The 17,717-nt window shown below is 38.0% G+C and overlaps 1 protein-coding gene across 2 annotated transcripts in view; it reads left to right on the top strand.

Annotated features, from left to right (window-relative positions):
• The window catches only part of LRRC31 (leucine rich repeat containing 31), a 78,304-nt gene extending 75,605 nt beyond the window's left edge, over positions 1–2,699 (top strand). For both annotated transcript variants that reach the window (XM_053710121.1, XM_053710120.1), the window contains exons 9-10: positions 1–168; positions 2,260–2,699. In XM_053710121.1, the coding sequence (XP_053566096.1) occupies positions 1–168; positions 2,260–2,576 (485 nt within the window). In that variant the 3' untranslated portion in view covers positions 2,577–2,699. The remainder of the gene's footprint in view (positions 169–2,259) is intronic.
• The last annotated feature ends 15,018 nt before the right edge of the window (positions 2,700–17,717 follow it).

The raw sequence follows: 17,717 nt of genomic DNA, 5'->3' as shown, positions 1-17,717 counted from the left end.
CTGAAGCCTCCCGTTACCTTGTGGACCTGGAAATTCTAGATCTTTCTTGGAATAAGTGCATAGGAGGAAACCTGAAACTACTTTTAGATACACTTAAAACAGCAACTAAGCTCCAGTCACTGATGTTGAGCAGTTGTGACCTTGTGACTCAAGATCTGGCAGTTTTAGGTACGTACAAAATACACATTAAAAAGAAATATAGTCTGTATGATGTCAGTTTATTAGACAATGCCCAATATATTAGACTGTGCGAAAAATCTTGAACAACTGACTAATGAGTGAGATTTAAGTAGCACAAAAGTAAAATTGACCTTTTTTGGTTTAAGCCAAGAAAAATAAACAAATTATAGATATCCTTTTACTGTGAACACTCAATCCTTTACCTATTTGGGTATCCAGATTCACATTAATTCTAATAAACTCTATGCTGTAAACCTATCCCCACTGTGTGCTAAATTACATAATCAGATGAGAAGTTGGAAATCACTCCCACTATCTCTCGCATGCAGGGTAAGCTTACTTCAAGGGTCACTGAACCCAAATTTTTTTTTCGTGATTCAGATAGCGCATGCAATTTTAAGCAATTTTCTCATTTACTTCTATTATCAATTTTTCTTTGTTCCCTTGCTATCTTTATTTGAAAAAGAAGGCATCTAAGCTAAGGAGCCATACAATTTTTGGTTCAGACCCTGGACAGCACTTGTTTATTGGTGGGTGAATTTATCCACCAATCAGCAAGAAAAACCCAGGTTGTAAACCAAAAATGGGCTGGCATCTAAACTTCTCGCTTTTCAAATAAAGATACCAATAGAATTAAGAAAATTTGAGAATAGGAGTACATTAGAACCCAACAATTTTGGTTCAGTGTCCCTTTAAGCTCACTATATTACTTCGCTTGCTATACCCCCTACTCATGCTACTGACGAAGGCAGATGTGAAACTTCTTAATTCTGTGTTGCGTTACTTTATATGGAAAGAGGGTAAGCCTTATTGGGCAGCCTTAGTGGGTTTAGTTCTAGATTGGCAGCTGGGCACTCATCACTTTTACAGACAAGACGTGTCTCAGATTATCAATAAAAATCTCAGAAGTATTATGATTCTCTAAAGAATAGACACGTAACATTCGTCAACATGGAAGCCTACTTTTTAATTGCAGTGCAAACTAATAGTGGTACTACTATAGGGCTTACACATACAGAATGCAAGAAATCCAAGATGTGCATTAAAAGCAATTTTCGTGTTAGGAATGCATGATTTCTGCATTGTTCTGGTCAGTGAAGTTCTGCATCTTCACATTGGGTGCCGCCATATTGAAACTGAAGTATTCTTGTACACTGTGACTGAAGAGGTGTATATTTACGGATAATTGATAGTGTTTTCTTGACAAGCTGTATCATGCACTTCAGCTTAGAGTGCACAATACTGAGCTGAAGGTGTACTTTTTGCAGATGGTGCATTTCTTTATATTATTCCTGAGGGCTTTTTTTGCTTGGGACCAGCAGTGCTCTGTGGGTTTAACCCCTTTGCGAGTCTTAAAATTACAAGCTTTTTTTTAAAATTCCTACTGCCAGTCTGTTTAGCATGTAGTGGGGAGGGGATATTTGTGCCACCTGTTTTTCCAATGTATTCCCATGAGTCAAAGCTGATATAGTCCTGTGGAGGATGAGAGCAACAGACTCCATTTTTTTCTTCTGAAATAATAAATTATTTTGTAATGTGAATGGGAGTCTGATCCTTTCACTCTTTAAAGGGATATGAAACCAAAAACTTTTTCATACCATTTTTTTTAAAAAAAATACCAATTTACTTCAATTATCAAATGTGCTTAGTTCCCATGATAGTCTGTGTTAAAGAGATACCTAAGTAGGCATCTAGAGCACTACATGGCAGGAAATAGTGCTGACATCTAGTGCTCTTCCAAATGACATCTATAGTGCTGACATCTAGTGCTCTTGCATTCTTGCAAAACTGCTGCTATATAGTGCTCCAGTAATGGGCCAGCTTATAAGTATACTTCCCTGCTTTTCATCAAAAGATACCATGATGAAAAAAATAAAATTTGATAATAGAGCTTAATTAGAAAGGTGTTTAAAATCGTATGCTGTATCTGAATCATGAAAGAAAAATGTCATGTCCCTTTAAGTGACAGTGGTGAAAATGGAGGACGCAAGCAACCACCAAAGATCTGAAATGTTCTTTTATCATTTTCAATGTTAGGAGTATAACAATTCTCTGTTACTGACATTATCTTTATTTCAGCATCTGCAGCACAGGCCGGTTACCTAGACAGCCTCCAGCATTTGGATCTTGCCTACAACGACACAATCGCAGACGAGGGATGGGCACTTTTCTTTGAAAGCTTATATGCTATCAATAATATCACTGAATTAGATGTCAGTCTTCGTCCAGGATCTACTCGTGACTGTGGCGCATGGGTTATCCATCTCTTATCCAGCATGCTAAAACTGCCGAAGCTCAAGGAACTAGGGATGCAGCGCTGGGTACTCTCAGCAGCAGAACAGCAGCAACTGGAGCGTATTAATAAGGAGAGCATGATTCATATTTATTTTGAATGATATTAATTATAATGATTAATTGCACGTTATTCCACAGAACAGCACCTTAGACTATAGATGTTTAATAATTATGCTGCCAGTCTCCTTCAAATCAATATATCCCTTACTTTTTCCTTGCTATGTGGCCACCACATTTCATATATATATATATATATATATATATATATATATATATATATATATATATACTCTTTAAATAGATATTGCAGACATTTGTTATATATACATAGTTTATTTAAGTAATTAAGCACTGCATTGCAGAATACCTGCAAACAAAATAAATGTTTCAAAAGCATTGTTCTGCAGTCCAAGGACACACCTCTTCAGTATGCTTATCTTATATCCTATGCTGTGGTCAGTTTGAGAGATATATAAATGAGCTCCTGCATTGAGCAACCAACACCTGTGTAGTATGTTGTGAGGTCAAGTTTAGTGTTAAACAGGAAAAGCAGGCAAAATAAACAAGGTTTACTATGCATGGACATTTTAAGTGGAATTACATTTTCAGTTTAATGTCCCATACATACACATACATATATATTAGGCTAGTATACGGCCGATAGCCTTTTGAATAGGTCATTCGTAGGCTGCGTTACATAGTGCATCAGAAGATTGGATGCCCTAGGTGTGTGCCTTGTTTGAGTAGGCAGAAATAAGTAAACTGCCTACACAAACTAAAACGAAGAAATGGCATACAATAAAAACTACATTGTACAACATAATTATTGAGCAGTCTGTTTTGAAGTCCTTGCTCATTGGTCTGGTTTTGTGTCTAGGCCTCATTGGTGAAACATGCCCTATGTAAGTAGGAAAAAGTGAAATCTTAAGCTATATTCAAAAGTTGTTTTTTAAATAAATGCTGAACTTGTACATTTGGTATAGATGCAATTTCAGTGGGATTCTCCTATGACAGAATGATAAAGCTTCAATACCTAATTTCATAATAAAACATAAACTCTTGTGACATCTAATTTTCACTCAAATATGCTTGGTTTTATTGACATATGTTCTAGTAAGGTTTCACATTGATTCCAATCATATGTGACTGTGTATAATATTACTTGCAAGATAAAAATAGTGATATTATCATATTTTTATTTTATGATTGTATGTTTATATGGTAAGAAGTATTTCAGCAATATGAATAAAATGTGTCTTAATTTATTTAACTTAGAAACGGTATTAGGTTTAGATATATATGTGATTAACTGAGATTTATGATATTTATGGTTTATGTAATACACTATGTACATCAGATAAATTAATATATACTGTTACTGTATATTAATAGTAAAGTATTAGTAAATAAAAAAGATCATCCTTTCTTGCATATAAGGTGCGAATGTGGCTCTATCTCTCAATTCTGGATGAGGTTATTAGGACTATATAAAAAACCCAGGTAACCACAGTGACTCAAACACCAGAGATCTCCTTACTCAATAGTGCCCCCAAAATTGCAATGCAAATACAGACTCCGCCTTTTAAAAGTTATCAACAACTGTGCTAAACATCTTATCCCATGTTTCTGGAAACAACAGTCAATACCATTATATATTAATTGGATTCATTTTGTCTGCTCTATGGCACTGGAACGCATATTTTATTGTAATTCTGGACTACATTTTTTTCTCCCTGATTGAATTTTTATAGGAAAGTAGAGCCAAACTTGTTTAATAATCTAAGAAAGTCCAACCAGGCAGCACTGCTCTTATTTCAGTATGTTCTTTATTGAGGAGTTAAAGCCCAAATACAAAAGACTACGTCTTAATTATCTCTGAATACAAATACACAATACACCCTTATATATACAAATATATAGGTACGTTATCCACACCTGGTGACAGACCCTTCCTCTTTTAACCCATCATTAAGATTGCAATAAAACAAGATTGGTGTTAACCTACAATCAACATACTCAGCAAATTGTCAATATAATTAAAAAAAATTGGCACATACTTCAATCTGACCCCCACCTCAAAGATTTAATTGGAAACAAAGTGCAATTGAGCTACAGAAGAAGTAGAAATTTAAAAGAGATCCTCAGTCCTAGCCATTATGTACACAAATCAAGAAAAACTAGATCGATAGAACAAGGATCCTTTTCCTGTGGCAACTGTTCATCATACAGCAATATGATCAAGAAAAAGTCTATTACAGACAGATTTGGAAAACACCACCAAATCAAAAGTTATATCAGCTGCAACACTACTGGTGTAATATATGCTCTCCAATGCAAATGTCCGCGGATCTATATTGGTATGACTACAAGAACACTGCATACCAGACTTATGGAACATATGCGAAATATTCAAAATGCTCCAAAAGATCTGTCTAAAGATAGGAAAATTACTTCCGTAGCTTCTCATTTTCTCAGACATCACCAATCTAAGACTTCTGAATTGAAGTGTCATGGAATTCAAAAGATATCTTTGGGTTTAAGAGGCGGTGATCTTGAAAAAGCTTTACTCAAAGCAGAAACTAGATGGATATACCTAATGGACAGTGTATATCCAAAGGGCCTCAATGAACAGAACAACTACTCTATGTTCTTATAAAAAGAAAATTTGTGAGTGTTTCACTGCAAATTTTATCAGTAGGAATATTAAAATCCGGTCCAGGATCAGTTCTTAGTGAATTTTAGGAACCAATACCCAATAAATTCAGTCTCAACATAAAAATCATTAAGACTTATAGTCGCTGCTTTAGCCAGCAGTCATTACTTTATCTACTCGAGTCCATTTGGAATAAATTCCCCTTTATCTTATTTCTTTTTATATCTATATCACTGTTATGACAACACTCAATTCTACGCCCTATTTATTGTCACTTATTTTGCCTTTTTCTGTAATACCAATTTCAGATATTTTGACACGTTTTATAACTGGTTATCACATTTTATTTTGTCTATTTCACTTTCCTCATCCTGCCCCTTTCTTTCCCCTTCCCTCTCCCCACTTCCCTCCCCTTTCCTTTTTCCAATTTTGCTTCACACATGTAGTTACTAGACATGTGCGATTCATTTCGGATCGATTCGGAAATTCGTCCGAATTCGTAAAATTCAGGATTCGGATCGATTCGAATTTCCGAATTAAAATAGTGCCGAATCTAACGAATAAATCCGAATTAGTTCGGATTTATTCTGATTTATTCGGTAGATTCGGATGGCCATGGATTACACTAGTATTGTACAGTATATTAGGTTATATCACTCTGCTATGGGTTACACCTAATATACAGTACATAATACTAGTCTAATACACAGCACATCCCACCTAACACTTACCAAAATTCAGAATAACCGAATCGAACCGAATCCGGCCGAATTTATTTGAATCCGAATAAATCCGAAACGAATCTGAACCGAATTGATTCAAATTTTTCCGAACTCGAATCGATCCGAACCGAAATTCAAAAAAATCTGAATCGATCCGAACCAAACCAAATTTTTTCGTCATGCACATATCTAGTAGTTACACCAGATAAGCATATTGTACTCACTTAAAGATTTTAGTGTTAATAATCTTTTATCACCATTATGCCCAATTGCAGCTTAATTATTAGTTATCATTTCTTATCACTATTATGTCCAATTGTAATTTATGTATTATTATTCATTATTAGTGTTCATTTAGTTCATTCATTCTTTTCTATAGCACACTATAATACACATGCACGCATTATTTATTTTACTCACAGTACCTCCAATTAAGGCATTATATCCTCATGAACTCTCTGTCATTCAAATTTGATTCAGTCACATATTGATGATAAATTAAGACACATATCTTTTATAATAATTTTTATTTTATTTTATATACCTACATCCTGAGAATATTTGTGTTCCACTGTATTAAAAACGTCCTAAAATGTTTGCGCAAATGTTGTGTATAAACTCTGTGATGAAAGCAGGATGTGATGTCACTAGTTTGGGGGCAGGGCTTAGGTCCGGTGTCTGTGTCGCAGTTAGTTTAGTACAATCAACCTGACTAGATGTGTATTGCTATGCTCTGCAATAAAATAGAGTTGTACCATCATTGCTGTGTCCTGCATATGTCCTGCATCTCATGACATGGTGTCAGAAGTTCTGGACTGCGCTTCTGTTCCTGATCGATTGCAATGTCAAAGTTTACCCCACCTGAGCCTTTTGACTTCTCTCAGCCTGCAGCTTGGCCCACATGGCGTCAGCGGTTTCAGCGCTTCAGGATTGCTTCCAAACTGAACAAGGAGAGTGGTGAAGTACAAGTTAATTCTCTTTTATACTCTATGGGGAAAGATGTGGAGCCAGTGTTCAATGCTTTTACTTTCCAAGAGGGGGAAGAATTTGACTTTGATATAGTTATGGATAAACTCAGTGCCCACTTTGTGCCCAAAAGAAATATGATTCATGAGAGAGCTTGTTTTCACAAACGTAATCAGCGTGTGGAAGAATCTGTGGAGTCTTTTGTGCGCAGCCTGTATGAACTAGCTGAATTCTGTGAGTTTGGTGTTGCTAAAGAAGAGCAAATCACAGACAGAATAGTTATTGGGATTGCAGATGCTGAAGTCTCACTGAAGCTGCAGTTAGAGCCTGATTTAACATTAGATGGGGCTATTAGGATGGCCCGCCAGAGTGAACTGGTGAAAAAGCAAAGTGCTGATCTGAGGTCTGAGAGTATTGTGGGTGAAGTGCAACAGTCTAGGAAAAATGCTAGTGAAAGGCACAGTGTGAACGGTAGATCTAAAGTACTGGAAAGGCCTAGAAATGGATTGGCGCAACATGCCCGATGCACGCAGTGCTACCGTGCTCATGATCAGAGTGTTATATGCCCGGCCAGGGATAAAAGATGCAGAAAATGTAACAAAATGGGCCATTTTGAAGTGGTGTGTAGAACTGAATACATTAAGGAGATGCAGGTGGACGGTGACCAGGAGGGTCAGGAAGTGTCTTTTGTGGGGTCCGTTGTGGAACGGCCAAGCTCAGAGGAAGATTGGAAAGTTACTTTTACTGTAATGGGAAACAAAGTTGATTTTAAGATTGACACAGGAGCACATATCACTGTAATGTCTTTTGCTGAATTTATGAAACTGCCTCGACAGCCCCAGCTGGAGGAGGTTAGTTACTACAAATGTCCATAGTCCTGGTGGCCGCATTGATTGTGCGGGGAAATTTCTTGCCAGCTGTGAGTACAAGCAAAGAAAGTTCACCATGTGGGTGCATGTGATTCGAGGTCAGTGTGTTAACAATTTATTGAGCAGAAAAGCAGCCTGTGACTTGGTCCTCGTGGCCAGAGTGAATGAGATTTCCGAAGATATGTTTGGCGAGTTGGGCCTACTGAATTGCAAACCAGTTCGTATAGCACTTAAAAGTGACGCAGTCCCATACAGTATTTCTACTCCTCGTAGAATTCCGTTCCCGCTCATGCCTCAAGTGGAGAAGGAGCTTATGCGCATGAAGTCTATGGGGGTTATTGAAGAGGTTGTTGAAGCGACTGATTGGTGTGCCCCCATTGTTCCAGTTGCAAAGAAAAACGGAAAGGTGCGCATCTGTGTGGACCTGAAAAGGTTGAATGAGGCAGTGAAGAGAGAGAGATTTGTGCTGCCGACATTAGAAGATATAGCTCCAAAGTTGGCTGGGGCGAAGTTCTTTTCCACATTAGACGCTTCTAGCGGCTTTTGGCAGATCCCCCTGGATCCAAAGTGCCGCAAACTGACTATCTTTATCACACCGGTAGGTCGGTTCTGCTTCTGCAGACTCCCCTTTGGGATATCCTCCGCTCCTGAAATCTTTCAAAGGGAAATGAGTTCTCTCCTCCTGAGTGACCACGTGGGCACAGCGGTCGTCATGGACGACATTCTAGTGTATGGGTCTACAGTGGAGGAGCATGATCAGCGTTTGAGTTGTGTGCTACAGGCTATCAAAGAGTCTGGGCTGAAGCTGAATAAAGAGAAATGTCATTTTAGGAAAACTGAATTATGCTACTTTGGGCATATCATCAACGGGGATGGCATCAAGCCAGACCCCGAGAAAATTTGTGCTATTGAACAGATGAAAAGCCCTTCAGATGTACATGAGCTGAGACAGATATTGGGCCTTGTAAATTACGTGGGCAAGTTTCTTCCAGATTTATCAACAGTTTTACACCCTATCACGGAGTTGCTTAAGAAAGACGTTGCCTGGGTCTGGGGACCTTCACAAGAAAAAGCTTTCCTGCATGCCAAGTCCCTGCTGGGGTCTGTCCCAGTGCTGGGGTTCTACGACCCTTCAAAAAAGACTGTGGTTAGTGCTGATGCAAGCAGTTAAAGGTTGGGGGCTGCACTCCTGCAGCTGAACGGAAATAAACTACAGCCCATCGCCTACTGTTCCCGCACACTGACGGCTGCGGAGTCAAAATACGCTCAAATTGAGAAAGAGTGCCTGGCTGCAGTTTGGGCCTGTGAGCGCTTCCAGCGCTATCTAGTGGGTTTGGAGAAATTTAGTCTGGAAACTGACCACAAACCGCTAGTCCCTCTAATCAACTCTTATGACATTGACAAAACACCCTTGAGATGCCAGAGACTTTTAATGAGACTGCTCAGGTTCAATGTTCAGGCAGTGCATGTGCCGGGGAAACAACTGGTTGTGGCGGATACACTATCCAGGCTCCCGCTGGCTGCTGCTGAAGAATCCTCCACAGAATCGGATGTGAAAGTGTATGTTGATTCAGTTCTGGCCTTTAAGTCCATTTCTTCAAGGAAGCTGGAAGAGATAAAGAAAGAGACATATTCGGACACAGATCTGCAAGAAGTTATAAGGTACATAAAAGAAGGCTGGCCCGAGAGCCGGGCAGCCTGGATGTCTTTAAATGCTTACCAGCCAGAGAGGTCGCAGCTCACGGAGCTGGAGGGGTTGGTGCTGTTCCAGGACCGCATTGTAATTCCTGTCGGCATGAGGAAGGAGATGTTAAACAGGATTCACGATGGCCACTTAGGCATTACAAAGTGCAGAGAAAGGGCAGCTACAGCTGTGTGGTGGCCTGGGATCAGCTCCGACATTGCAAATCACGTGTCTAAATGTGCCTTTTGCCGGGAACACCGGTCTACTCAGAGAAGGGAGCCCTTGATGTCTACTCCTCTGCCTGCGGGGCCGTGGCAGAAAAAAGCTGCTGATTTGTGCGAACTGCACGGGAAAAAGTTCCTTGTTGTGATCGACTACTATTCCAGGTATTTGGAGATTGCACCCCTGAATGATATCACAAGTCAGGCCGTTATCATTCGCCTGAAGAGCTTGTTCGCCCGCTGGGGCATTCCAATGGAGCTAGTGAGTGATAATGGTATGCAGTTCGCTTCTACAGAGTTCAGTGCTTTCAGCAGGGAGTATGATTTTGTACATTCCACGTCAAGTCCACATTATCCGCAGGCCAACGGAATGGCTGAAAGGGCAGTTCAAACAACAAAATTCATTCTAAAGCAATCTGAGCCGTACCTAGCCCTCTTGTCATACAGGGCGACGCCCATTCAAGCCACCGGGTTTAGCCTGGCACAGCTGATGCTAGGACGCCAGATTCGCACCACTTTACCCTCAGTGGGTGTCTTCAAGCTGCCTGGCCCTGTTCCTCGGGACGAAGTCCTTAGGAGGGATGAAGAGGCCAAAAAGGGTTATCGTTTCTTCTACGACAGGAGACATTCTGTCAGGCCCTTACAGGAACTGAAAGCGGGCCAAAGTGTCAGAATTAAACTGGACGATGAGAAGAAATGTAAGACGCCTGCTACGGTAGTTGGCCGCTCTCCAGAACCAAGGTCTTATACAGTCCTTACTGAGGGAGGGACGGTTACACGCCGTAACCGAAGACATCTTCAGCCTGTACCTGAGAGTCTGGAACTGGATGCCTCAGTACCACCGCCGGTGGGATCCACTGTTCTAAGAGAGGTGCCTTCCCCTCAGCAAGATCACAGCGGGGATATGTCTTTGCCTCCAGCAGACTCTAATTCACCACCTTCTGTATCAGAGGACAGTTCATGCAAAGTTACATCAAGCTGAAGAGTGGTGAAACTTCCGGCCCGATATAGGGACTGACTTTAGCTAGAACAGTGACCGGAAGTATGGGCAGAATAATCCCATGGTCACTGTGGACTAGGGTAGTCTACCCCAATGTCCAAGTCAGGATGTAATTTATTTGTTTATGTTTTCTAACCTATTTGTTCATATAATGTTCTAAAAAAAAATGTTGTTGTATACTCTGTATACCTTGTTATTTGTTATATGCAAATGTATGCTTCACCTTTGAAAAAGGGGAAGATGTGATGAGAGCAGGATGTGATGTCACTAGTTTGGGGGCGGGGCTTAGGTCCGGTGTCTGTGTCGCAGTTAGTTTAGTACAATCAACCTGACTAGATGTGTATTGCTATGCTCTGCAATAAAATAGAGTTGTACCATCATTGCTGTGTCCTGCATATGTCCTGCATCTCATGACAAACTCACAATCAGCACTGACAATAATAGCACTTCACCCAATCTTTTGCGTATTAACGCATTCATCACACCCCCAAATTCACAATTCCATGTGGGCTCCATTAAAAATGATTAACACAGAAATATTGGCTCCACTGAGACCGTTTTTGTAAATTCTACAAATCCTGTTCTGATTGAGTAAAAAAATTACAGTTTACATGTAAAAGATGGGATCGTTATTATACGATTCCTGTGAGATCAGATTGCAATACAAATATTAAAATAAACTGTCATTGTATCCTCGAGCAAGACCAATAGGAGGTAAAGAGCCGCCCTACCCGGTGTTGTCATGTGCACATGTGACACACCTCACTTGTGAAGGCCAATGATTGGCTGAAAAGAGCTGCCCTACTTGGTGATGTCATTCGCATAGGTGACACACCTCACTTTTGAAGTCCAACGATTGGTTGAAACTGGCCAATAGGCTTGAACTATTCCTCATAAATACCCTCAGACGCCGGCGCGCATCACCTTTGAAAAAGCCGTGACTGTATCGGCAAAACATGTTAGCGAGGGGTATTGTTTAAATACCCTGTTTGTCGTTTTTAAATGGCATATTAACTCACTCTAATAGTTTAAAATTTTTTGTATATGTATGGGCATCATTAACTCTGGGTCCAGTATACATCAATAATTGATTTAAAAGGCACAAGCGCCAACAAGCACAGCTTACTCAGCGGCACCTATGTGCGGGTTGCGATATTATAGTATCTTTAAGTAATCCAACTACTTTATGCCAAAATAAGGCTCCCAGTAGTGTCATAAGCAGCCAGGTTATAGTGTATAACCTAGTGTATAATCAATTAACCCTCCGATGGTGGGAAAACTTTAATTCAAGTAGATACATTTACTAATGCAGGTTTAAGTAACAAATTTTGTAAAATTTCTTATAAGAAAAATAATACACTATTGCTAATACAAATAGCATACAGAGATCTAATCATAGTGAATCACAGTATATAATGTGGAGTGGATGGTGTGAATAATACAGTAAAGACCTCATAAGACTATTAAATACAGCTCATTCTGAGACACATGTGTGGATTACGATATTACAGCAGACTAGGTATACTGCACGTTTTATTAACCCCTTCATGGTTTGAGAACCGAAATTTCAGCTGATATATATACTATTGAAGGCTTAGTCACTGCAATTGTGTAAAGATAGTTTACCAGAAACACAATATATTATTGTTAATAATAAAGCCTACAAAAATTCAGCCATACTCAATAACAGTATCAAGTGTAAAGTAGAGGATGTGATTAATTAAATAAAGGTCTAATAACTATCAGATCTATCCAAAAGTGCTGGTACAGCACATTACAAGTGTTTACACTAGCATAAATTATAACCACAGAATACTGAATGACTCCTCTGCACATGCAAAATCGGCGATTACAACACCTTTTAGAACAATAGATACAATACACCTACGTCAGTTAAGTTATATAGGGCTTTTACAGTCTTAGTATAAACAGTGAAATTTATTACGCCAACACCATGGGTAAGTCAGAATTAGGGCAAGTTCCACTCTAGAGTCAAGCAACTGTACTGCAATATTAGAGATCAGTGTATTTATGTATACACCTAGCGGTGAAAATTTATTAACCATTTAAAGATATATGAGCATAGAGGTACAATTATTACCATGCTCAAATTACATTTTTAAATTAAAGACACTTTTTCTAATGGGCACACTTACTCTCCCAGTAGTTTGAATACTTAATAACCTGTGTTACAATCTTGGATTCGGCACACTAATCTTTGCTATTTAGTAAATGAGCCACACAATTATCCTACAACCCTTGACCTGACAACTAGTAATAAATACTTACTGTATCAAGACTATATATCTTGGTTGCTCTTAAATCATGCCCATATATACGAATGTTTCATCTCAGCCAAAATAATTATATTTCGAGTTTCTATGTGTTTTTAAATTGCACACATTTACACAGTGATTTTATCCAACCTTTGTAGTAATAAAAGTTATGTTTTATTTGATAATTCAACCTTTTGGCCCTGTTTGTAAAGTTTGATGTCCAATATTTAAGGGGTATTAGAAGTGCTATATAAGTGCATTCCTCCAGTCTTAATCCCTCCAGTGATTCAGGCTATACTTGCAAGTTGTTCCTTTGCACATGCACTCTAGCTCATAAGGTATATATATCAATAAAACCAGACTGAGCACCCCCATCTTATTTATGTAGTGCCATTGCTATTCCCTTTTTTTGAACCATTGTATATTAATTTGATTCATTTTGTCTGCTCTATGGCACTGGAACGCATATTTTATTGTAATTCTGGACTACATTTTTTTATCCCTGATTGAATTTTTATAGGAAAGTAGATCCAAACTTGTTTAATAATCTGAGAAAGTCCAACCAGGCAGCACTGCTCTTATTTCAGTATGTTCTTTATTGAGGAGTTAAAGCCCAAATACAAAAGACTACATCTTAATTATCTCTGAATACAAATACACAATACACCCTTATATATACACATATATAGGTACGTTATCCACACCTGGTGACAGACCCTTCCTCTTTTAACCCATCATTAAGATTGCAAACTATATATGTATACATTTTATTAAAACACTGCCACCTAGTGGTTCAACCTTCACATTACACTAAAAACAAATGTATGACATTTTTTAACATGAAAGACTACTTCATCAATTTCTTTATATACATCCTCACCCTACAAAAAAAAGGTGATAATATATCTCATTATTCATACCCTTTGGCTGCAGAGATTTAAAATTATAGATCCAAAGTGATTCACACTTTTTTCAACAATAATTCACTATTTCCATCCCTTCTTGGAGGTTGGACATGGTCTATAATTTGGAATGTCAACTGTTAAATTGAATGGCCTGCTGAGAGAAAATTATTTGCCACAGGTGCTCCTAAATACAAACCTTGTCTTATACTAGACTTATGTTGGACAATCCTGTCCCTTACTCTTTGAGTGGTCTCTCCTATATAGATAATCCCCCAGGGACACATAATGAAGTGCATTACAAAGGTTGTGTTACATGTAAAGTAATCTCCTATCCAAAGTTTCCTACCCGTCTGGGGCTGACAAAAATAGTCACCTTTAATAAGACTTTTGCAACTTGAACAGCCCAAACAGGGATAACAACCTTTGTACTTAGAAGTCAAATACCCTAATTTACTGGCAGATACACCGCCTATATTGGCCCTTACCAATCTATCCTTCAAATTACTCAATCTTTTATATGCAGCATTGAGGGATCCTAAAATATTGTAACACCACAATGAAACTTTTTCACGACAGGCCAATATCTCCTAATAATGTTAACAGTCTTACTTAGTCTGTGACAAAAAGCATTATATCCATAGTTCGCTTTGCCATCTTCCAATAACTTGCTCCTTGCAATTTTTAAAATTGTATCTATTTCCTGTTCAATTATAGAGACTGGATAACCCCTCTGTATGAATCTATGACCCATCTCTTTTAGTCTGGTTATAGCCAACGCATCATCATCTACTATCCTTCTGATTCTCAATAGATTGCTTCTTGGAAGAGATTTCAACAATGCTGGGGGATGATCACTATTAAAGTACTCAAGCTATTACGATCTGTATCTTTTTGGTGCAGGTCAGTTTTCAATACCCCATTAATACCCCATTAAAATCATCCACAAAATCAAGAAAGGTTCCAATGTCACCCCACCATATGCCAAAGATATCATCAATATAGCCCCACCAAGTGGCACCATATTGAATAAACTTTTTGTTTTCATAAACATATTCTTCCTCAAAGATATCGATAAATATATTGGCATAGATGGGTGCGACATTGGACCCCTTCGCTGCCCCCTGTCTCCAATATATTATATATATATATATATATTTTTTTTTTTTTTTTAACTGCCCCTAAGCCACTTTCATGAGCAATAGACATGTATAGGTTGACCACATCTAAACTAAATAAAGATTTTGAAATAAGAGCAGTGCTGCCTGATTGGACTTTCTTTGATTGACTTGGGTCTATGCAGTGACCCTTAGGCATGCATGCCATTATATACAGATGCTACTGTTTTGAGTATTAATAATCTGGTCATTGACTATCTCATTTCTCTGTTTTTCTTTAAATTTAAGAACCTTTATATGGAATTTTTTGAGGATAGTAATGCATTTGTGCTTCATTTTCCTCCTTCCTCTCCTCTGTTTTTCCTCTTCTGAGGAGTGGACATGTCTATTAATTTAGGTTTATATTGATGACACAAGCTTGCTTTTACTTTCTACGGTTATTTGATTGCTAAGCTAGTTATAAATGAATTTAGTTTTTTTTAGCATTATTCTAGTATTTTTTAATACTCGTCTGTAATTTTTTTACATTATGTTCAGTAGGTTTTTTTGGCCTTATTTTAGTCTTAGCTTATGAATGGGTTATATTATAGGTAGGTCTATTGATTCTATTTTTTTTTCACTTGGAACTTGTATAGCTAGTTTTGTATTTAATCTTGTAGCTTTTTTCTTTACCCTCCCTTCTACATTTTGGTATCTTTTGTTGTTCCTCATTTGGTTGAAAAGTAAAAGTATCAGTTAAATCCTAACTGATCAAAAATATGTAAATAATTTATAAAATGATTCAATGAATACTAAATTTTTATAGCACCACAGTAGCAGACAAATAGCTCTAACACATATGTAAATGCAAACCATAAAAAGTTACATAACTGCAAATAATAAAATAGACTAGATCATTAGGATGGTTCCTGTCGTCTCACTCTCCCTATAGGCCTCATAATTAAAAACTTACCGGCATGGAGAGAAATCACTCAATCTTTGGAGGCTTTTTTTCAGCATTATATTGTAGGAGTCTCTCTATCACATTAATAGCCTTGTAGTGAGATAAATAGCTCTCAGGCTAAAATGTGTCAGTAATGACAAGATGTCTTAGATAATCTCGACAGAGCAGAGAGCTTTAGATGATTGGCCATAAATGTTTTTAAACATTCAAGTAGTTCTCTCACTTGTGACTCAGCATTTTTAAGGAAGTTACATGTTAAATTCATGCACTATTTGGAACCTTCAATGTTTTATTTCTTGAGATTTGGGAATGATGATTTTTCTCTAAGGAAGTGAGTTTAAGGCACTGGAAACAAACACGTCAGATCTATGTCTGAATGACCTATGGTATGATTAACAATGTGCATTACTTTGTGTATCAACAATAAATCCCTGACCTTTTCTCATTTATTAATCTTTTATTTTAAAGAAAACAACTGTTTTACAGAAAAACATCAACAGAAAGTATTAATAAAGTACTCCACAGACATAAATATACAGTATATGATGATACTACAAGTGGTTAAAAAGGCTTTCACTAGGTATAACAATTAAAATTCAATGAACACTGCATTTTAGTGGTTTGTGCCTTAGCCAACTCCTGTCTTCTCAAAAGCTTTTTAGGTAGACTTCCAATAAAATTTAATGTTATAAAACATATTCAGTTTGAGTCTAAAATAGCTATACTCCTCTAGAGGCAAAATATTTAAGATTTGTTCTAACCATGTTTGAGTGGAAGGGTCTAGAGAGAATCTGTGACCCAAAAGTGTTTTCAAACATTTTTCTACTCTGTTCCAAATGGACATAAACTCGGACATCCCCACCATATATGTAGCATTATGCCCAGTTCACCACATCCCCTCCAACAATTTATTTTAAAGTCATGGAATAATCGTATTAAACGTACTGGTGGTATGTACCATCTCATTAAGATCTTGTAATTTAGCTCTGTGTATTTAGCAGAAGTAGTTGACATTCTGGTGCAAGTATACATTTTTCACCTATCTGATGATCTGAGATCCCTACCTAATTCTGTCTGCCAACTGGTTGCATAGGACAGGAGACTGGCAGCTACTAACATGACTAACGATACAGAATTTCTAAGCAGAGACTTGAAGGAGGTGATGTATCTGGCTGTACTTCCACTAGTTTATATACACTCCATCCAATATATCTCCCAGCTCCTGTCTAGGTCTTAGCCTTCCATTGTTAAATAGTTTGCAAAAATTAATTGTATATCCTAAATAGGATGCCCCTCCTTGTTGTCCTGTGTCTGCCAAACCACCCAACATTTCAGCATTTATAGAGATTGGGGACCTCGAAGTAGAAATGTTAGGATGCTTAAGATTTTGTCTCAGAGGCTAAATACATTTTGGTAAAGTGGAAATTGTCTAGTAAGAACCGGATGGCAGTAACTAGGGAACCAACCAAGTCCCAACCGCTTGTAAGATGTATGAGCCAATCGTTATTTATGCCTTCGAATGACCATTTCTATGCCAGTCTAGGATGCTCTGCAAACATATAGCATAGTAATATAGGACTCAAACTGAGGTACACCCAGCCCTCCCTCCCTGGTGGATCTATACATAGTTATTTTATTAATACGTGGATTAAGCCTCTCCCACACTGAAGAATTTAAGGAGCACTGAATTTAGGTAATGAAAGTTAGGGGTAGGAAGACTGGGAATGCATGAGGGACATATACATTCATTTCATTTTCAAGATCTGGATTCTGCCCCAACATGAAAGAGGGTGACCATTTTATTCCTCCAAATCTTGCCTAATACCATTTAAACAATTAGTATAGTTTAAAACAAACTGAACAGGAGTCTGGGATTTTGAGTAAGATG

The sequence above is a fragment of the Bombina bombina genome, chromosome 4, assembly GCF_027579735.1.
Source record: "Bombina bombina isolate aBomBom1 chromosome 4, aBomBom1.pri, whole genome shotgun sequence".
Taxonomy (NCBI): Eukaryota; Metazoa; Chordata; class Amphibia; order Anura; family Bombinatoridae; genus Bombina; species Bombina bombina.
The sequence above is the reverse complement of the archived record's forward strand: the minus strand, read 5'-3'. Positions and strand labels throughout refer to the sequence as shown.